Consider the following 21783-nt stretch of genomic DNA (forward strand, 5'->3'; position numbering starts at 1 on the left):
CTTATCAATAATAAAAACTAATATTTAGATATATATTTCTATTATTCATTATTGTTTCTTAACTTTTGTCTTTGTTTTATCCTTGGCAGTATTGCAGGAATTTTTCTTGAAAATCTTACGGAACACTAAACAAAATACAAATCGAAAGATTCTATACAAAACATAAACGACGCCCAATAAAATAGCGTAGACATCTAAATTATTGCTTTCAATGAAGTTCATATGGACCAAAGGACTTTGCATATGGGCAGCACCACGATGACGTATAACATATTCCAGCCAAAAGGCGGCATTTTCTCGCGCCGACAATGGACGATCACGATAGAGTTGGGAGAATTCTTTAACCTTTTTAGTATACACCGGATTATTTAAAACTTCCAAGAGATTTTCACGTAATGTTTCTTCCGTCAGCGTGTTCAATTCCAATTTTCTGCCATAACCAGCTTTTACGACTTTCTGGGCATTGCCATGCTGATCGGCAAAGACGGGCAGAGCCAACATTGGAACGTCATGATATTGGGCCTCAACAACACCACCTTTACCGGCATGTGTTATGAAAAGACGCATATTACGATGCGCCAAGATATCATCCTGTGGCATCCATTTCTTGTAAAGGATATTTGGTGAGTTTCCAGGAGTATGTTCTAAATCTTCCCATTTCCAAATAACTTTTTGCTTCAATTTTGACAGGACATTATAAATATAGGTTGCTGTTTCAGGTTTGATGCTGGAACCCTTAAGGTTTGAACCCAAACTGAAGAGTATGGCACCGTGTTCATTGGCACCATCAAGGAAATCGGCAATGTCCTGAAAAGAAAACAAAAAATGAAATAGATTTTTTTAATATTCAAGTAAGTTGATAACGAAATTTTATTATCTGTATGCAAAACACGAAGGTCTTTGTAGAGAAGCTGTATGGCAGTTTAAATGGAACCAGTTGAAAAAGATTTTCCGATTAAATGAAAGGAACCTTAATGACGAGCTGAAGGAAATCATTATAGATGAACTGAAGGGAGTTTTTATATACAAAATGAGGTGAGTCTTTGCTGGCGATCTGGAGATGGTCTTTATAGGCGAGCTGAAGGAAATCTTAATAGACGAGCTGAAGCAAGGAGTCTTTGTAGACTAGCTGAAACATGGATTCTTTATATATGAGTTGAAGGGAATTGAAGGGGGTCTTTATATACAAGATTAAGGGAACTGAAATGAGTCTTTATATTGTCGAATACCTTATATACGAGTTGAAAAAAGAGTATAGACGAGCTGATGGGAGTCTTTGTAGACTTACTGAAAGGATACTTATAGACGAGTTGAAGGACGATCTGAGAGGAGTCTTTATAGACGAACTGGGAGGAGTCTTTGCAGACGAACTGCAGGGCGTCTTTATAGACGAATTGAAGAAGTGGTTTCTTATAGATGAGTTGACGGTTGTCTTTATAGACGAGCGTAAAGGAGTCTTTATTAACGAGCTAAATATCAGGCCGTCTTTATTTACGAGAAACTGGCAGGGAGTGTTTGTAGGCGAACTGAAAGGAGTCTTTATAGACGAGCTGAAGCAAGGAGTATCTATAGTCGACCTGAAACAAGGAATACTTATAGAAGAGTTAAATGGGAGTCATTATATATATGAAAGAAAGGGAGACATTTATTAACCCGCTGAAATCAGTCTGTCTTTATTTACAATCAACAGACAGGGCGTATTTGTAGACGAGCTAAAGGTAAGGAGTCTTTATAGACTAGCTAGTTGAAACGTCGAACTCCCATCCTGTTCTTTGGAGAAGATTTAAATTCATTTTTTAATGGCGGGATGAAGGTAGTCATTAGAGACGAACTGAGGGGAGTCCTTATAGATGAGTTAAAGGCAAACATTTTTTGTATATAATCAAATGCTGGGAGTTGTTATAGACCGTGGTGGATTTTTGTTAAGAACATCTGCATGGTATTGGACACCTCATACGCGTATATAACATATTCCTTCACGAAGTTTTGGCTCATGACATTATTGAGTATATGGTCCCCTTTTTATGTTCACTTAAGCCACTGCATATTTACGAAACTTACCTTTGGTAATGGATCAGGTACATCCTTAACTTGTATACCACCAATCTCCACCAAAGCCGGTACATTTGGTCTTATGGGACCTTCACTGAAGTGACCATTAACCAAAACCAACGAAACATTTTTCATCATATCCTTAAGGGTAGGGAAGTTGCCATCGTTAGGGAAGAGTTCGCAAAAAAATGAATAGATATTTTTGTTAGTTATTATTTTTTAAAGGAAGTTTTAATTTTATTATAATTAATATAACTCTCTTATAAAATCCTTCCATTTTAATATTCAATATCGACATAACAATATCCATGAATCCATTCATAAATATATTTTGAATTCTCTGGAGCAAGGTCATCTTCTCACCAATTTTTACGGCCATATTCATATTGGGTACATAGGACACTTCAGTGGGATTGCCAACAAAGCCATCTATTGTAGACATAGTTGGCGCTGACCAACTAATCGCTAGTGGTGCCCTAAACTTTGCCGCCGTTCCCAATTGAAAGGTATTGAAAAAGAATCCAATAACAACTAAATCAAATTGTGGATTATCATAGAGTGTTGTAAAGCGTGGATCCTGTAAGATGTCCTTTTGCATATCGATCAACAGACGCAGTGAGCCAAACATATTCGATATTGTTGTAAAGATGCTTTTCTTTTTCGATGCCATGCCGGTTACTTCACGATTCAGTAATTCTTCAGTTTCAGGAGATGGCGGAATAAGAATGATATTAATATCTTTGTGGGTAACTTTGGGTTTTTGTGTCAACACCACGGTAACATTATGACCACGTTCGGCCATTACTTTCATCACCGACATATGGACAATCAAATGCGATGGTCCGTGACTTGTAAAAATACCCAAAATATTGGCTCCATTTGTTGGGGATATTTGCAGTGATAAGCTGGCGATCACAACCACTAGGCCGATCAGTGTCACTTTTGAATGTTCCACCATGTTGACGACGTAATGAGTGCGTCTTTACCGGCCGAATTGTAGTGAAAAACTAAATAAACACTTTCGAATTTAAAATGCATGATGAGGTGGTTATGTTTTTTATATAAAGTCAAGAGAAAAATATATTGTTTTTCGCTTGTCATTCGGTGTTCATATCTTCCGTATCGAATGAAATAACAAAAAACCAAAATCGATTATCAATGTGCTATATGGCGGCTATAATGTTTATGTCTGATTAGAAAAAAAAAAAACATATATACCCTGCAAACAACAACAATGCATTTGTATGTGACCTATCCAACAAATTTATTATAGAAAAACACGGGTATGGTCGAAATTTGTATTCCCCGGGCAAGTAATTTCTGTTGAATTAGTTCCCGCTTTTTTAAGTATTGTGATATTTTAAAAGGTTCAAAATTGTTTTTATTATTTTCAACTATATAAAAATATGTTATTAATTATAAAAAAACGTATCGAAAAAATAACAAAGTAATTACATATGTACATTTATTTCTATTATTTATTGTTTCTTAACTTTTTTCTTTGTTTTATCTTTGGCAGCATTACAGGATTTTTTCTTGAAAATCTTGCGCAACATCAAACAAAATACCAATCGAAAGATTCTATACAAAACATAAACGACACCCAATAGAATGGCGAACACATCTAAATTATTACTTTCAATGAAATTCATATGGACCAAAGGACTTTGCATATGGGCAGCACCACGATGACGTATAACATATTCCAGCCAAAAGGCTGCATTTTCCCGCGCTGACAATGGACGATCACGATAGAGTTGGGAGAATTCTTTAACATTTTTACTATACACAGGATTATTTAAAACTTCCAAGACATTCTCCCTTAATGCTTCCTCGGTCAATGATAGTAATTCTAATTGTCTACCATAACCTGCTTTTACGACTTTCTGGGCATTGCCATGCTGGTCGGCAAAAACGGGCAAAGCCAACATTGGAACACCATGATATTGGGCCTCAACAACACCACCTTTACCGGCATGCGTTATGAAAAGGCGCATATTACGATGTGCCAAGATGTCATCCTGCGGCATCCATTTCTTGTAAAGGATATTTGGTGAGTTTCCAGGAGTATTTTCTAAATCTTCCCATTTCCAAATGACTTTTTGCTTCAATTTTGACAAGACATTATAAATGTAGGTTGCTGTTTCAGGTTTGATGCTGGAACCCTTAAGGTTTGAACCCAAACTGAAGAGTATGGCACCGTGTTCATTGGCGCCATCAAGGAAATCAGCAATGTCCTGAAAAGAAAAAAGTTAATACATTTTATTAGTAATCAAGTAAGTTGTTTGTTGATTTTAAAAATTAATAAGGTCTTTATAGAAAAGCTCGAGTTGAGAAAGATTTTGAGTTGAGAAAGCTGAAAGGAGTTCTTATGGACGAGCTGAAGGGAGTTATTAAGGACGAACTGAAGGGTGTCTTTATAGACGAACTGAAGGAAACTTAAAGGAGTCTTTATAGACGAGCTGAATAATGGAGTTTTTTATAGACGAGTTGAAGGGAGTCTTTGTAGGCGAACTGAAATGAGTCTTTATATACGAGCTGAAGCAGGGAGTCTTTATAGACGAGCTGAAGCAGGGAGTCTTTATAGACAAGCTGAAGCAGGGAGTCTTTATAGACGAGCTGAAGCAGGGCGTCTTTATAGACGAGCTGAAGCAGGGAGTCTTTATAGACGAGCTGAAGCAGGGAGTCTTTATAGACGAGCTGAAGCAAGGAGTCTTTATAGACGAGCTGAAGCCGGGAGCCTTTATAGAAGAGCTGAAGCAGGGAGTATTTAAATAAAAGTTTGAAGTCTTTATATATGAACGAATGGGAGTCATTTATTAACGAGCTGAAGGTCAGGATATCTTTAATTACAATCTACAGGCAGGACGTCTTTATAGACGAACTGACGTAAAGGACACTTTGTAGCTGATCTGTAAAGCAGGTAGTTTTTATAGACTAGCCTGTGGGAACACTTATAACAGAAATTATGGGGATCTTTACAGACGTTCTGAAATTAATATTTTAAAGGCGGGATGAACTGATGACAGTCTTCACTGAAGAGTTGAAGGCAAGACATATTTATATACGATCTGATGCTAGGGATTTTTATAGACCGAATAAAGAGTAATAAATCTTTTTGTCGTGCTGAAGAACAGATACATTCAGAAGAGGATCATAGGGACTAGAGTTGAAGAAAAGCTAGAAATAATCAACGAAATTAATAATGGAAACTGAACCAAATATTCGCAGACGATAGGAAATGCATGAAGCATTTTTATACGATCTAAATAACGGGGTAGGGAGTCCTTATAGACTGAGCAGAACGGAGTTTTTATAGAAGACCAGAAAGAGTCGTTTTCGGAAACGACTTGAAAAGGGTGGAGTCTTTATAGCCGACGGACAATATATAAATATTTAACTGGTTTAGATGACCTGAAGCAGGTCAAAAGAACAGATTATATAAAAAAGTCGAGGGGAGAAGTTGAGTATTTACTGAAGAGTTCAAGGGAAAATAATGTATGATTTTCTATGCGAAGTTCTAAAGAAGTCGTCATGGTCTTTTATGTGCTAGACCGTTTTGGTATTTTCAAAGACACCTTTTGGTTTTAGTTTATGAAGGCTTCCAGATTTGCTATTCTGCTTTATAAACACCACTTTGTTTTAGAGGACCTGAAGCAGGATACAAGAACATATTATTTAAATAAGATGAGGGAAGAATTTGAGTTTTATTTGAGTTGAGAGAAAATAATGTATGATGTTCTATGCGAAATTCTTCATTGCTTTTATTAGAAGACATCTTTTTTTTGAGGATGAGTATTTTCAAAGACACCTTTGGGTTAAGTTTATGAAGGCTTCTGGTTTTGCTATTCTTCTTTATAAAAAGCAATTTGCTATTGGGCATATTCGCGCGCTTTAATTGAAATTCCTTCTGTCTTTTAGTCGATGGCCGTCTTGAGTTTTTTTCACTTAAGCCTTTGTACATTTTCAAAACTTACCTTTGGTAATGGATCAGGTACATCCTTAACTTGTATACCACCAATCTCCACCAAAGCTGGAACATTTGGCCTTATGGGACCTTCACTGAAGTGACCATTAACCAAAACCAACGAAACATTTTTCATCATATCCTTCAGGGTGGGGAAGTTACCATCATTGGGAAATAGTTCACTAAACAAAAAAAGAAGAAATTTATTAGTTAATAATTTAACAAAATAAGGACAGGTTGTCAAAACCATTAAAATATATAAAAATATGAGGGCTTCGATATAAAAAAATAAATATGTACATAATATTTTAATATATATTTTTTTTGATAACTCACCTATAAAATCTTTCCATTTTGATATTCAATACCGACATAACAATATCCATAAAACCATTCATAAATACATTTTGTATTCTCTGGAGCAGGGACATTTTTTCACCCGCTTTTACTGCCATATTAATGTTGGGTACATATGCAATCTCCAAGGGATTGCCAATTAAAGCATCTGTCATAGCCATAGAAGGCCCTGACCAACTGATGGCCAATGGTGCCTTAAACTTTGCCGCCGCTCCCAATTCGAAGGTATTGAAAAAGAATCCAATAACAACTAAATCATATTGTGGATTATCATAGAGTGCTGTAAAGCGGGGATCCTGCAATGCATCTTTTTGCATATCGATGAGCAGACCCAGTGAACCGAATATATTTGATATGGTGGTGATGAAGCTATTCTTTTTCAATGCCATACCGGATACTTCACGATTTAGTGACTCTTCATTTTCCGCGGATGGTGGTATTATAATGACATTAATATCCTTATGAGTTACTTTGGGTTTTTGTGTCAGCACCACGGTAACATTATGGCCACGTTCGGCCATCACTTTCATCACCGACATATGGACAATCAAATGCGATGGACTGTGGCTAGTAAAAATACCCAAAATATTGGCTCCATTTGTTGGTGTTATTTGCTGTGATAAGCTGGCGATCACAAAAATTAAGCCGATCAGTGTCGTTAGTTTCGTATGTTGCCCCATGTTTGAAGCGGCGTGGCGCGCGGTTTGTTCTTTCCGCGTCGAGTCGTAGCGAAAAACTAAATAAACTCTTTCGAATCTCCTCAATTGAATGTTGTGTGCCCGGGTTTGTTTTTTTTTTTTTGTTTGTCCATAAAGTCAAGTGAAAAAGGTTGTTGTGATTAAGTCACTTGGTGGTCATATCTTCCGTCGCGACGTATCTTGATGGTACGCTATATATGACTTCGAATGAAATAATAAAAAAATTTAAAACGTTTATCATTGTAATTCAGATAGGTGGGAAATGTTATAGAACTACCTACAAAATTTAGGTTTTGTAAAAGATTAAGAGGTATTATTTTTATGTGTTCCAAAATAGTGTGAAGTTTATTTCAAATTTGTCATTGCCTTCGTAACACCTTAAAATATTCGTCGGAGACCCCATGAAGCATATATATTTTCTCAGAATAAAATGATCAGAATAAAATTTACTTCTGCTGATTAGAATAAAATTCTGCTATGTCGATCAGAATGAAATCCTGTGTATCGTATGCCTAATTCTAGGGTATCCATAGATCGATCATGCCGCCAATAGCCTTGTAATGTATCAATACTATAATTCCAAAATAAATATTTTTCTAAATTCTCAAGTTAATTACTTAATTACATGTTTTCAAAACGAATATGCAGTGCACTGCGTAGTCGAACATTATAGCAGACTCTCTTACGATCAATCGCTCACTCGCTCTCTCCCATCTCGTTTATGGTCAGTGAGCATTCTAACCGGCCTAACAGTAGTAGTAGTAGTCGTAGTAGTTTATCTTATCTTCATTATTATATATTGTTGTTGTTGTTGTAGTTTTAATTATTTATTCAATACTTGTTGTCAATAAGAAATTCATCGATTGTATTCTTATAACTTGCACAATTGTTGTTGTATGCTTGTTCGTCTTGGTGACTTTAGAGATTTAAGACGCATGGATATGATTATGAGTTTCACAATTCTCATACAAATTAGCAAAGAGATTTTTGTTTTAGATTTTTTTTAAACAGTGCATGCGACAGGTGGGAATTGTATTTATCGTTGGACGACAATTCTTGGAAAAATGATTTGTTTTTTTTTGTTCTTATTCGATAGATAAACGGCCTACTGTGTTCGATAACGACCGACTGGTGTGCTATTATCGGCTTGTATATACAATTCGGTTTTTTAAATATTACATTCTCACTTATAGTTCTAATAAGAATTAAGAGAGTAATAGTCTTAATAATGGAGAGTAAATTACAAAAATTAATCAACGATTAATCAACAATTTTTTTATAAGAGAGTGAATGGGAATATTTTTGGAGAGCTAGAGGCAGTCTCAAAAAGTCTTCTTTAGATTAAATGGGTAACGATTGCTTATACGAGAGGAAGACGAAATTAATTATAAGACAAAATAATAAACAATCTTTAGAGACAAGCTAAAGGAGTCGATCTGAAACAGGGAGTGGATCCTGAATAGAGGTGGAAAAGTCATTATAGAAGAGCTGGAGGGATTTTTTATAGACGAAATTAATAATAAGACAAAATAATAAACAATCTTTAGAGACAAGCTAAAGGAGTCTTCATAGACGATCTGAAACAGGGAGTGGATCCTGAATAGAGGTGGAAAGTCATTATAGAAGAGCTGGAGGGATTTTTTATAGACGAGTCGGAGGGAGTTTTTATTGACGAGTTGGAGGGATTTTTTTTTTACAGACGAGTTGAGGGGAGTTTTTATAGACGAACTGAAGGATGTCTTTATAGAGGAGATAAAGGGATTCTTTATATACAATCCTTATATACAAGCTACTGGGATTCTTCATATAAAAACTGAAGCAGGGAGAGTTTATAGTTGAGCTGAATGGAGACATTATATATATGTGCTGATGGGTCTATAGGTAAGCTGAACTGAGACGACCTGAACGGAGTCTTTATTGACGGGATGAATGGAGCCTTTTTTAGACAAAACAAGGGGAGTCTTTATATACGAGTTAATAGGATACTACATAGACGAGTTGAAGGGAGTCTTTATACTTACTTTACTTACTTAGCTGGCTTGTTACAGAACGGTTGTTCCATAAGCCGAGTTTAAAAAAGATTTCCAAGCGCGTCGGTCTTGTGCGCAAGTCCACCAATTTGGAAGACCACGTTCCAAGATGTTGTTTTCTACTTGGTCTTTCCATCTAATTCGTGGCCTTCCCCTTCTACGGGAACCATCAGTAGGCTCATTTTTATATGCCTTTTGAGCTGGGCATTTTCATTCATCCGCACAACATGGCCTAGCCAACGTAGTCGCTGCAGCTCAATACGACTAACTATGTCGATGTCCGCGTATAAATTGTAAAGCTCGTGGTTCATTCGACGCAGATATTCACCGTCGACGCAGATTGGCCCGTAGATCTTTCGGAGAATTTTCCTCTCAAACACCCCAAGAGCTGCCTCATCTGCTTGCGCAAGTACCCATTCTTCTGATCCATATAATAGCACGGGTAGTATCAGCGTCTTGTAAAGTGTGAGTTTGGTCTGGCGGGAGGTGGCATTGTTTCTAAACTGCTTAATTAGACCATAGTAGCATCTGTTGGCCATCACAATCCTTCTCCGAATTTCAAAACTGATGTCATTCGTTTTATTTATGGCTGTACTAAGGTATACAAAGTCTTTAACTACCTCGAAGCTGTAGTTCTCAAGTTCCACAGTTGGTCTGAGTCTACTGGACGTCTTGCGCGTTGATACCAGCAGCTTGGTCTTCACGCCACTTACTGCTAGACCCACTTTGGGAGACTCCTTTTCAATTTGTTCAAAGGTGGCTGTTACCGCTCGCAATGTTCGACCCATTATATCGATGTCATCGGCGTAGGCGAGTAACATGTGTTGTTTGGTGTACAGAGTGTCAATTCTGTTCACCTTTGCGTCTCGTATAGCCTTTTCCAGTAGGATGTTAAAAAGATCACACGACAAACTGTCACCTTGTCTGAATCCTCGTTCGGTATTGAAGGGCTCCGATAGGTCCTTTCCTACTTTAACTGCTGACCTTGTGCCACTTAAAGTTATCCTGCATAGCCGTATTAATTTTGCAGGAATGCCGAACGCAGACATGGCTTTAAACACCTCTGAACGGATAGGGCTGTCGAATGCGGCTTTATAGTCGACAAATAGGTGGTATGTGTCGATGTGTTGTTCGTGGATCTTTTCCAGGATTTGGCGCAGAGTGAAAACCTGGTCAATGGTGGATTTGCCAGGTCTGAAGCCGCATAGGTATGGTCCGATGATGTCATTGACCATTGGCTTCAATCTTTCACACAGCACACTGGATAGCACTTTATATGCGATGGGAAGGAAACTTATTCCTCTATAGTTGGCACATATCGTCTTGTCTCCTTTTTTGTGCACGAGAGTCTTTAGGGAGTCTTTATAGAGTCTTTAATTAGAGCTGAAGGCAGGGGGTCTTTAAAGTGGTTTTTAAGGACGAGCTGAAGCAGGGTGTATTTGGGGAATCTTTATAGACGAGCTGAAGTAGGGAGACTTTATAGACGACCTGTAGGGAATCATTTTAGACGACCTGAAGTGGATCATTTTAGGCGAGTTGAAGGTAGTTTTTTGTAGGCAAGCTGAAGTGATTCTTTGTAGACAAGCTGGAGGGACCCATAATAGGTGAGAAGGGGACAGTCTTTAGAGATGAGATAGAAGGAGTCTTTATATACAAACTGATGGGGACTTTATTGGCGAGCTGAAGAGAGACTTTTTATACCAGTTAAAGGGAGTCTTTTTAGGCGAGCGGAAATAGTTTTTATAAACAAACGAAATGGAGTCTTGCCGAATATAGTCTTTCAAATCGGAAAAACTGCGCAAAAGACCAACGCACCTTAAAATCTTTTTTAAGCTCGGCTTATAGAACAAAAGTTCTGTCACAAGCCAGCTAAGTAAGTAAGATGAGATGAAGCAGTTTTTATAGACAAACTAAATGGAGTCTTTAGAGATGACCTGGAGGAAGTCTTTGTAGACAAGCTGAAGCACTGAGTCGTTATAGACGAGCTGAAGAGTGAAGCTGAATCAGGGAATCTTTATAAACAACTGAAGCAAATGTTAAGCAGAGTGGCTTTATAGACGATTAGAAAGGAGTCGTTATAAAGGAGAGAAGGGAGTCTTTATAGACGAGCTGAAGGGAGTTCTTATAAAGGAACTGAGGGAATTCGTTATAGACGAGCTGAGGGGGATACTTTATAGACGAGAGTAAGGAGTCCTTATAGACGAGACGGAGGGAGTATTTATGGACAAGTTGAAAAGAGTCTTTGTGGACGATCTGAAGGAATTTTTATAGGCGATCTAAAGGAGTCATTATAGACCTTGAGAAGTGAGTCTTTATAGATAAGCTGAATGAAAAAAATTCAGCCGATCTGAAGTGAGGTTTATAGGCGAGTGAAGAGTGCATTTATAGACAACCTAAAAAGAGTCTTTTCTGATCAGACCATGGGAGTTATTATAAACGTGCTGAATGAAGTATTTTAGACGAGCTTTATATACGAAATGAAAGAGTCCTTATAGGCGAGCTGAAGGGAGTCTTTATAGACGAACTGAAGGGAGTCCATAGGCGAGCTGCATTTATAGACAACCTAAAATGAGTCTTTACTCATCAGATGATGGAGTTATTATAATCGTGCTGAAGAAGGTATTTTCGACGAGCTGAAAGAAGTTTTTATACACGAAATGAAGGAGTCTTTATAGACGAGTTAAAGGGAGTCTTTATAGACGAGTTAAAGGGTGTCTTTATGGACCAGCTAAAATAAGTCTTTATAGATGTAGTGGAGGTTGTATCTATAGACGAGCCTTTGTATGCTAGCTGAAGGGAATCTTTATAGGCGAGCTGAAGGGTGCACTTATTGTTATATCCCTAATTATATATTAATGTATATTGGCAACTATGTGTAATTGCCATACAGTGGCAATACTATAAATCAAATGTCATTCTATTCAATATTCATATTCTATTCTCATAGTCTGTAAGTCACGATAAAAAGTGTAACATGAATTCCTTAATAAATAAGTATACATAAGAACGCGTGCAAGATATTTTCAATTATTCAATAATCAGAGTCTACTTTAAGCGACCATTTTCAACTCAACATTTATAGACAAGCTGAACGGGTCTATATATACGAGATGACGGGCATTTTTAGGGCTTAATAGTACGTTTACATTTAACCGGATTTCGTTAACCCAGCGGGTTTCAATTGTCAATTCCTTTGCATATATGTCAAATAAATCCTCATAAAGTAGGTTAACCCGGTAAAAAGTTCTAATGTATATGCCGTTTAAGGCTGTATTTATAGAAGAGATGAAGGCGTATTTATAGACGAGGTTAAGGAGGCTTTCTAGACAAGCTGAAGGGAGTCTATATAGACGAGTTGAAATGAATTGGTGAGTCTTTATAGTCGAGCTAAATGCGAATTTATGGACGAGCTGAAGCGAGACTCTATAGAGCTGAATGAAGTGAAGTTTAGAGAAGCGTGTATCTTTTAGATACACGGCGAGCTGAATGGAGTCTTTAAAAACGGACTGAAGAGAAAGAAAAAATATCCCCATCGACCTGCCTTATCATACTAAACTGATAATTAACCACATTGAAATAAAGAAAAAACGACTATCTTCGATAGCAAAATTTTCAAACATATATAAATATGTACATCTGTTTTATTACTTAAACACAATGACTTTGTATAAAAAATTTACTTAAAAAAATACTATTTACAAACAACAAGAAATAAAAATAAAAAATCGATAACTCTAATCACTTTTTCGACTTTCTTTGGTCAACAGCTATCGGATTTGCTGCGGTCCTTAGCAACTGTTTGTTTTGTCCAATAATATGTTCGGCAAATGATATCTCCCGCAATTCACTCTTGAATTCTTCAAGAGTTTTCAAAAATACTTCATTCAACTGTGGCAATATACCATGATCCAGAGTTGGGAATAAATGATGCAGACTATGTTCACCGAAATGTGTTAAGCACATAAATTGTGAACTTTTAATATCACCACGATCGATTATGGTATCCAATTGATAAAGGCCCCAGTCACGATTTTCACGCAAGGCATCACCATCATGGACGATTTCCGGGGTATGATGGGAGGCATTCAATCCAATTAAACCGAAAATAAAACTGGAGATGGCCAGAATGCGCAACCATTGAATCAGGACAGTTAAGGGTGATGCCTGGGAGACTACAAGCATCAGGAGTGGTATGGTAAAACCAAGCACATCATGCCAATATAAGACATTTTTGGCGAACAACGAATTAATGACTCTGTGGAAGAGAGAGAGAGAGAGAGGGAAGGAAATTAGAAAAATATTATTGGAATATCCCAATCTAGATTTACTTACCTCAAGATAAAATGAAATGGAAATATCATAGCATAGAACACGGGTTGTATTATCACCGATATAATACGCCGTCCCATTGAAGCAATGTGTGGATTTGGAATCCAACATAAAAATGGTTCGAACAGGGACATTTCCAAATCATGTAACGAATTGGTATAGACATGATGTGACAGGGCATGTGAAATCCGCCATTCATTAAAATTCATCAGGGTCAAGTTGAAGGTATACATTTGCCAATTATCCCGTTGATGAAAGTAGTTGTGGGCCGATATACTAACCCATGCCAAGGAGAGGGCTGCCGCCACCTCAAATACAATATTTGGTAAGAGGGCCGAGAGCACAACGAATAACAAGGTGGAGGAGAGAAGAAGTAAATGGTAGAGCTGAAAATAAAAGACAGACAGATTAATAAAGGTTGTTCGGGAGGTGAGAAGGGGACCTGGGTGAAATATTTTAGACCAGCGGAAGGGAGTATTTATAGACGAGCTCAAACAGGAGCCTTTATAGACGAGCTGCAGCAGGGAGTCTTTATAGACGAGCTGAAGCAGGGAGTCTTTATAGACGAGCTGAAGCAGGGAGTCTTTATAGACGAGCTGAAACAGGGAGTCTTTATAGACGAGCTGAAACAGGGAGTCTTTATAGACGAGCTGAAGCAGGGAGTCTTTATAGACGAGCTGAAGCAGGGAGTCTTTATAGACGAGCTGAAGCAGGGAGTCTTTATAGACGAGCTGAAGCAGGGAGTCTTTATAGACGAGCTGAAGCAGGGAGTCTTTTTAGACGAGCTGAAGCAGGGAGTCTTTATAGACGAGCCGAAGCAGGGAGTCTTTATAGACGAGCCGAAGCAGGGAGTCTTTATAGACGAGCCGAAGCAGGGAGTCTTTATAGACGAGCCGAAGCAGGGAGTCTTTATAGACGAGCTGAAGCAGGGAGTTTTTATAGACGAGCTGAAGCAGGGAGTCTTTATAGACGAGCTGAAGCAGGGAGTCTTTATAGACGAGCTGAAGCAGGGAGTAAAACGAGCTGAAGCAGGGAGTAAAACGAGCTGAAGCAGGGAGTTTTTATAGACGAGCTGAAGCAGGGAGTCTTTATAGACCAGCTGAAGCAGGGAGTCTTTATAGACGAGCTGAAGCAGGGAGTCTTTATAGACAAGCTGAAGCAGGGTGTCTTTATAGACGAGCTGAAGCAGGGAGTCTTTATAGACGAGCTGAAGCAGGGAGTCTTTATAAACGAGCTGAAGGGAGTATTTATAGACCAGCTCAAGGAAGTCTTTATGGACGAACTAAAGAGAGTTTTATAAGACGAGCTGAAGGAATCTTTTTAGATGAGCTGGGGGAGTTTTTATAGATGAGCTAAAGGGAGTCTTTATAGGCGAGCTGAAGGGAGTATTTATAGAAGAGCTGAAGGGAGTATTTATAGAAGAACTGAAGGGAGTCTTTATAGAAGAGCTGAAGGTAGTCTTTAGAAGACTACCTCATCCCGTTTATATATGACTCGTCCCGCCTATAAATACCCTTTCTTTTTCTCTGTCATATTTTTTGTTTGATTATTTGGAACTCACCCTCGTCTTCTCCTTTGGACTCTGATCGATGTGTTTCATTTCTGCGGCAACGCGTTTCTTCAGCGTGCGATAAAAACCATTTTCGTGCAGGGTCAATGTATAATTTCTCGGCGCTTTGGCTTTACGTATAAAATATTTTTCCAATATAGCCTGGGGTACACCCTTTATATGATGAGTTTCAAATGATTCGGTGATATCCGTACCCTTAGTTTTTTCCAACCAAAAACTGCCACCCGGATGCTTCGATATGAAATCCGTAAAATCATATAAATTATCATAGATACGCCAAAGGCCTTCGGCATTATCATCATGCTGTTTACCCTTTAGCCAGCTGTTATTGAAATGAGATTCGATTTTAATTATTATTTTCCATTGGTAACTAATTTTAGCACAAAACTCACCTTTGATTGGTGACCAAAGGTTTATTCCGATAGCTGGGTGGTTTAACAGATATTGTAGAATTTTTCCATGATGCGAGTACTTTGCTGGCGGGCATTGTTTTTTGGTTGTTTATTTTTCTATATTTATTTAATCTCAAGACAGTCGATGCAGATTTTCGGCATTCGCCAAACTATTACAAAATAACACCCAAAACTATTGATGGTATATTTTTTGGTTTTTGAACTTGATTATGTTTTTGAGGTCATAAAACAAGACTACGATTAACTTTAATGACACAACGCTGAGAGAAGCGTGTTGACCGGTTCGATATCTTCTAGTTTCCGTTCCGTATGTGTTTCTTCTTTGTTTACACTCGGGACACTGAGAGTTTCTTATTAAGCGACTAAGACAAACCCCCTGAAGTCTTAGTCGCCAATACTGAGCCAGAGTCAACTGAGCAGTCGGCGTCTCTGCGGAAAATAATATCGACCAGAGAGCTGTATAGAGCTATCGCAGAAAACCAGTTAAACTTAGACGGAGTTGTATAAAGAACATTTTTTATATTCTCAACAAATAATTGAAACTATTCGAAATCGCTTATGCCATGCACGATCATAAAATAATTAAATATTTTTATAATAGTTTTTCATTGATAACCTACCCCAGTGCCGGACGGCACGCTATCTTGTCTTCTCCTAGTACCGACTATGGCATACATTTTTATCTCTGTCGACATTGACGTGTGCGCCGACGTCTTTGTAAGCGTCAACTGATAAAAATTGTGTTTTGTTTTTAAACTGACTGTTGTTGTTGTTTTTATGTAGATTAATTTATAATCATGGAAATGTATACAGTAAGGGAGAAAAGTTAGTATACAATTAGTATAAGCCTTAGAAAATATTCTTTAAAAAATCCACGCCTCTTGAGAAGACCTTAGAAAATATTGTTTAAAAAATCCTTAGAAAATATTGTTTAAAAAATCCACGCCTCTTGAGAAGACCTTAGAAAATATTGTTTAAAAAATCCACGCCTCTTGAGAAGACCTTAGAAAATATTGTTTAAAAAATCCTTAGAAAATATTGTTTAAAAAATCCACGCCTCTTGAGAAGACCTTAGAAAATATTGTTTAAAAAATCCACGCCTCTTGAGAAGACCTTAGAAAATATTGTTTAAAAAATCCACGCCTCTTGAGAAGACCTTAGAAAATATTGTTTAAAAAATCCACGCCTCTTGAGAAGACCTTAGAAAATATTGTTTAAAAAATCCACGCCTCTTGAGAAGACCTTAGAAAATATTCTTTAAAAAATCCTTAGAAAATATTGTTTAAAAAATCCACGCCTCCTGAGAAGACCTTAGAAAATATTGTTTAAAAAATCCACGCCTCCTGAGAAGACCTTAGAAAATATTCTTTAAAAAATCCACGCCTCTTGAGAAGACCTTAGAAAATATTGTTTAAAAAATCCACGCCTCTTGAGAAGACCTTGGAAAATATTATTTAAAAAATCCACGCCTCTTGAGAAGACCTTAGAAAATATTGTTTAAAAAATCCACGCCTCTTGAGAAGACCTTGGAAAATATTATTTAAAAAATCCACGCCTTTTGAGAAGACCTTAGAAAATATTGTTTAAAATAAACCACGCCTCTTGAGAAGACCTTAGTAAAATTTTCTTTAAAAAATCCACGCCTCTTGAGAAGACCCTAGAAAATATTCTTTAAAAAATCCACGCCTCTTGAGAAGTCTTAGAGAACTATTCTTCAAATATTACTTTTATTTGGCCCTTGAAAAATTGTTTTATTTTCTAATGTCCAGTTTTCAAAATGTCCTCGCCTCCATTCTCAACAGCTGCCGATTCTGTTCCACAATATGTTTCAAAAATGAAAGTTCCCTTAGCTCACCTCCACTTCCTTTAAACTCCTCCAGAGTTTTCTCCAAAATTGGATACAATTGCGGTAGCATACCATGATCCAGTGTGGGAAAGAAGTGATGTAAAATATGATCCCCAAAATGGGTGAGGGTCCAAAAATGATTCCCCTTAATATCACTACGATCTGTGATCGTTTGCAATTGAAAAATGCCCCAATCCCGATCCGAACGCAATGCATCCCCATCATGAAAATGACTAGGAATATGATGTGCTCCATTAAAACTAATGGAACTGAAAATAAAACTAGCAAACATGATTATGCGTGACCACTTGAGTAGGACCTCGGCTGGAGATAATGCGGAGCATAGCCACATTAGAGCTGGTAAGCTAAAACCAATCATGTCATGCCAATAGAGTTCATTTGTTGTCATTATGGATCGCAACGCCCTGAAATAGGGATTTTTGAAATATTTATTTTATTTTCGGGTTTTTTTTCGTTCCCTACCTTTGTGCGAAGCTGGCAAAGAATAGTAAAGCATAGACCAAGGGTTGGAGCAGCAAGGATATGAGGCGTCGAGGTTTTGATGCCACTTCCCTACTGGGTATCCAACAGAGAAATGGTTCGGGCAGAGTCATCTCCAAATCGTATAAAGAATTCGTATAGATGTGGTGTGACATGGCATGTGAAATACGCCAATCGGCAAAATTCATAAGCGTTAAATTAAAGCTATACATTTGCCAGTTATCACGCTGATGAAAATAATTATGGGCTGCCACTGCCTGCCACACTAAAAATAGACCGGTTAATACTTCCACCACAATATAATCCAAACGAGTAGAGATCAGGGCCAATAATAGACTAAACATCAGCAGAGTTAGGTGGTAGAACTGAAAAAAAAATGATTGTTTAAAAGAGGGGGATAGAGGGTGGGTGTTAAAATCATCCTTACAGAAGTCCTTTTTCGTGGACCACAATCCATATCTTTTAAATGTTCCGCAACCCGACCTTTCAACGTACGATAAAATCCATTTTCTTCGAAAGACAAAACGTAATTCCGAGGCTTTGAAGCCTGGCGTATAAAATACTTCTTCAGCAAAGCTTCGGGAACAGCCCTAATGTGATGAATTTCAAAAGCTTCGGTGATATCTAAACCTCGAGTTTTTTCCAACCAAAATCGACCACCTGGATGGCGATCCATAAAATTGTGGAGATCATATAAATTATCATAAATCCGCCATAGACCTTCGGCTTCATCATCCTGTCGCTTGCCTTCAAGCCATCTGGAAAGAACGTGAGAGGGATTTATTTCAAATGTTTAGAAATTCAATTTAAAATCCACACTACCTTGGTATAGTTGCGAAAATCCACTGACGATATGTTGGACTTTTGCGAGCTATTGCGGATTGCATTTCTTGATTTGATTTGTTGGTGGCTACGTTGTTATTTACACTTCGCAAGCTCTCATAGTAATGTCTGCTCGATGAAATATCCATAGCTGAACTCAAAATAATTTTTATGTAAATTATATGAAGGTAATAATGGTCTGGGTATGAGGGCACATGGTCGCATATTAACAGTAAAACCTTGCAAAAAAGCACCGATTTATGGAGGGGTGGATTTTTAAAATAATTTTTTCCAAATATTTTTAAAAGAATTTTCTTAGGGCCTACTTTGAGCCGTGGATTTTTAAAATAATTTTCTTAGGGCCTACTTTGAGCCGTGGATTTTTAAAAGGATTTTCTTAGGGCCCACTTTGAGGCGTGGCTTTTTAAAAGAATTTTCTTAGGGCCTACATTGAGGCGTGGATTTTTAAAAGGATTTTCTTAGGGCCTACTTTGAGGAGTGGATTTTTAAAAGAATTTTCTTAGGGCCTACTTTGAGGCATGGATTTTTAAAATAATTTTCTTAGGGCCTACTTTGAGGCATGGATTTTAAAAAGGATTTTCTTAGGGCCTACTTTGAGGCATGGATTTTTAAAAGAATTTTCTTAGGGCCTACTTTGAGTATTTTTAAAAAAATACTTTTTAATGCCTACTTTGAGGCATGTATTTTTAAAATAATATTTTTAAGGTAAACTTTTAGGCGTGGATTTTTTAAAGAATATTTTCTAAGGTCTACTTTCAGGCGTGAACTTTTAAAAGAATAATTTTTAAGGTCTACTTTGAGGCTTGGATTTTTAAGAAATATTTTTAAGGTCAACTTTTAGGCGTGGATTTTTTAAAGAATATTTTCTAAGGTCTTCTCAAGAGGCGTGGATTTTTTAGAAGAATATTTTCTAGGGTCAACTTTCAGGCGTGGATTGTTTAAAGAATATTTTCTAGGGTCTTCTTTAAGGCGTGGATTTTTTAAAGAATATTTTCTTGGGTCTTCTTTCAGGCGTGGATTTTTTAAAGAATATTTTCTAAGGTCTTCTCAAGAAGCGTGGATTTTTTAAAGAATATTTTCTAAGGTCTTCTCAAGAGGCGTGGATTTTTTAAACAATATTTTCTAAGGTCTTCTCAAGAGGCGTGGATTTTTTAAAGAATATTTTCTTAGGTCTTCTCAAGAGGCGTGGATTTTTTAAACAATATTTTCTAAGGTCTTCTCAAGAGGCGTGGATTTTTTAAAGAATATTTTCTTAGGTCTTCTCAAGAGGTGTGGATTTTTTAAAGAATATTTTCTAGGGTCTTCTTTCAGGCGTGGATTTTTTAATGAATATTTTCTAAGGTCTTCTCAAGAGGCGTGGATTTTTAAAGAATATTTTCTAAGGTCTTCTCAAGAGGCGTGGATTTTTTAAACAATATTTTCTAAGGTCTTCTCAAGAGGCGTGGATTTTTTAAACAATATTTTCTAAGGTCTTCTCAAGAGGCGTGGATTTTTTAAACAATATTTTCTAAGGTCTTCTCAAGAGGCGTGGATTTTTTAAACAATATTTTCTAAGGTCTTCTCAAGAGGCGTGGATTTTTTAAACAATATTTTCTAAGGTCTTCTCAAGAGGCGTGGATTTTTTAAACAATATTTTCTAAGGTCTTCTCAAGAGGCGTGGATTTTTTAAACAATATTTTCTAAGGTCTTCTCAAGAGGCGTGGATTTTTTAAAGAATATTTTCTAAGGTCTTCTTCCATTCGTGTGGTATATTGGTGAGTATAGCGTACCGCTTAGGGTGGTTCTGCCAGCTTTAACAAGTATTATATTCTTTGTAAGCATATAATAATCATGTAAACAATTGCAATGTGGGCGATTCGAATACATTTTGAATTGCATTTTAAATGTTTTAATATTTATAGAAAACAAAAACCACAGTACACTCCAGATAATTGCAACACCTTTTTTCAAAATTTATTTCTTAGAAAAATATTCTTTAAAAAATCAACGTCTCTGGAGAAGCCTTATACAAATATTCTAAAAAAAACCATTCTAAAATACCTATTTTTCATATTACATATATTCAGACCGTACTGTGTCATAAAATATATTGCGTTTTGTATCTCTCCTTGTTAGAAGAATAACTATCGACTCTGTGGGTTTGATTGACATGTATTCTATTGCATGTATGTCGGTTTATAGTCGAATGCATGTATTCTCTGTCGACATATAGACATACATATTTTTAAGTACGAGCCTTATTTGTTGGCAAAGTTAAAAGTCAGCGAACAGATAAGATAATGCCCCCAAAGAAAAGATGAATTTCTATTATAAATAACATTTTTCAAGTTCACTGACAGTTTAGTTCAATATTCATTAGCGTTCGGAATAAGTCGGAATTAAACACGGATTATTCGATATTCCGTATTTGCAAAAAAAAAAATGGTGATTGAGGAATGGAAAAAATGTGGCATTGCCACAAAATTTCCCACCTATCGGAATTCGAAATTTGTCACGGTGGATAGGTATGGCAGGATGCTGAAAGGATAAAAAAAGGATGCAGATTTTGAGTAGTGTGTCCTTTTTTGATTTTTCTTCCAGTTGGTTGAATGGCAAACGTCAGGATGATGAAGCCGAAGGTCTGTGGCGCATCAATGATGTTATTTATGATTTTACCGATTTCATTGATAAACATCCGGGTGGTTCATTTTGGATAAGAGAAACTCGTGGTACGGATATAACGGAGGCATTTGAGGCACATCATTTGACCACAGCTCCCAGTAAAATGATTGAAAAATATAAAGTTCGTGATGCTAACAAGCCGAGGATTTATACTCTGACAATGCATGAGAATGGGTTTTATAAAACCCTAAAACGGCGGGTCATGGAGAAATTGAAAACCATTGATAATGCACCGAAGGAGAGGAGTGATGTAAGTTCCTAAAATGTTCGTGGATTTTTTAAATAATTTTTTTCTAAGGCCTATAAGAGGCGTGGATTTTTTAAATAATTTTTTTCTAAGGCCTATAAGAGGCGTGGATTTTTTAAATAATTTTTTCTAAGGCCTATAAGAGGCGTGGATTTTTTAAATAATTTTTTTCTAAGGCCTATAAGAGGCGTGGATTTTTTAAATAATTTTTTTAAGGCCTATAAGAGGCGTGTATTTTTTAAATAATTTTTTTCTAAGGCCTATAAGAG

The 21783-nt window shown here is 36.9% G+C and overlaps 5 protein-coding genes across 5 annotated transcripts; 1 reads left to right on the forward strand and 4 right to left on the reverse strand.

The window, feature by feature from the left end:
* Positions 1–48: 48 nt before the first annotated feature.
* LOC133326406 (UDP-glucosyltransferase 2-like) lies at positions 49–3000 on the reverse strand. The gene is made up of 3 exons (XM_061535087.1): positions 2309–3000; positions 2062–2235; positions 49–807 (listed from the first exon to the last, which is right to left on the reverse strand). Exons 1-3 carry the CDS (start codon positions 2870–2872, stop codon positions 49–51), a joined length of 1497 nt encoding a protein of 498 aa, XP_061391071.1. The 5' UTR covers positions 2873–3000.
* A 303-nt stretch (positions 3001–3303) lies between these two features.
* LOC133326525 (UDP-glucosyltransferase 2-like) lies at positions 3304–7056 on the reverse strand. The gene is made up of 4 exons (XM_061535183.1): positions 6356–7056; positions 6030–6201; positions 3546–4289; positions 3304–3390 (listed from the first exon to the last, which is right to left on the reverse strand). The coding sequence occupies exons 1-4, from the start codon at positions 7054–7056 to the stop codon at positions 3304–3306; spliced, it is 1704 nt and encodes a 567-aa protein (XP_061391167.1).
* Positions 7057–12842: 5786 nt separating this feature from the next.
* On the reverse strand, positions 12843–15490 carry LOC133326626 (cytochrome b5-related protein-like). Its single transcript, XM_061535287.1, has 4 exons — positions 15396–15490; positions 14995–15325; positions 13437–13819; positions 12843–13359 (listed from the first exon to the last, which is right to left on the reverse strand). Exons 1-4 carry the CDS (start codon positions 15488–15490, stop codon positions 12843–12845), a joined length of 1326 nt encoding a protein of 441 aa, XP_061391271.1.
* Positions 15491–17174: 1684 nt separating this feature from the next.
* Positions 17175–18734, reverse strand: LOC133326738 (cytochrome b5-related protein-like). Its single transcript, XM_061535382.1, has 5 exons — positions 18586–18734; positions 18191–18521; positions 17746–18128; positions 17272–17687; positions 17175–17227 (listed from the first exon to the last, which is right to left on the reverse strand). Exons 1-5 carry the CDS (start codon positions 18732–18734, stop codon positions 17175–17177), a joined length of 1332 nt encoding a protein of 443 aa, XP_061391366.1.
* Positions 18735–21027: 2293 nt separating this feature from the next.
* On the forward strand, positions 21028–21517 carry LOC133326843 (cytochrome b5-related protein-like; the record flags this gene model as incomplete). Its single annotated transcript, XM_061535484.1, has 2 exons — positions 21028–21110; positions 21187–21517. Coding segments are annotated over exons 1-2 (414 nt in total), but the record flags the coding sequence as incomplete, so codon positions are not given.
* Positions 21518–21783: the final 266 nt, after the last annotated feature.

The sequence above is a fragment of the Musca vetustissima genome, unplaced genomic scaffold, assembly GCF_032173495.1.
Source record: "Musca vetustissima isolate MV318-11 ecotype Yass unplaced genomic scaffold, APGP_CSIRO_Mvet_v1 utg11761, whole genome shotgun sequence".
NCBI lineage: Eukaryota > Metazoa > Arthropoda > Insecta > Diptera > Muscidae > Musca > Musca vetustissima.

Excerpts from the sequence above, each read along its gene's own strand:
- LOC133326626 (XM_061535287.1), bottom strand. The coding sequence starts at position 15,490 with ATGCCCGCCAGCAAAGTACTCGCATCATGGAAAAATTCTACAATATCT. Across the intron at positions 15,326-15,395 it reads CCTTTGGTCACCAATCAAAG|CTGGCTAAAGGGTAAACAGC; the intron begins GTGAGTTTTGTG and ends TTTCAATAACAG. Across the intron at positions 13,360-13,436 it reads CCATTTCATTTTATCTTGAG|AGTCATTAATTCGTTGTTCG; the intron begins GTAAGTAAATCT and ends TCTCTTCCACAG.
- LOC133326738 (XM_061535382.1), bottom strand. The coding sequence starts at position 18,734 with ATGGATATTTCATCGAGCAGACATTACTATGAGAGCTTGCGAAGTGTA. Across the intron at positions 18,522-18,585 it reads ATTTTCGCAACTATACCAAG|ATGGCTTGAAGGCAAGCGAC; the intron begins GTAGTGTGGATT and ends CGTTCTTTCCAG. Across the intron at positions 17,228-17,271 it reads GGAGTTTAAAGGAAGTGGAG|AATCGGCAGCTGTTGAGAAT; the intron begins GTGAGCTAAGGG and ends ATTGTGGAACAG.
- LOC133326406 (XM_061535087.1), bottom strand. The coding sequence starts at position 2,872 with ATGTCGGTGATGAAAGTAATGGCCGAACGTGGTCATAATGTTACCGTG. Across the intron at positions 2,236-2,308 it reads TGGAAGGATTTTATAAGAGA|TGCGAACTCTTCCCTAACGA; the intron begins GTTATATTAATT and ends TATTCATTTTTT. Across the intron at positions 808-2,061 it reads TACCTGATCCATTACCAAAG|GACATTGCCGATTTCCTTGA; the intron begins GTAAGTTTCGTA and ends TTTTCTTTTCAG.
- LOC133326525 (XM_061535183.1), bottom strand. The coding sequence starts at position 7,056 with ATGGGGCAACATACGAAACTAACGACACTGATCGGCTTAATTTTTGTG. Across the intron at positions 6,202-6,355 it reads AAAATGGAAAGATTTTATAG|TGAACTATTTCCCAATGATG; the intron begins GTGAGTTATCAA and ends TTTTTTGTTTAG. Across the intron at positions 3,391-3,545 it reads AAGATAAAACAAAGAAAAAA|CGGGAACTAATTCAACAGAA; the intron begins GTTAAGAAACAA and ends TACTTAAAAAAG.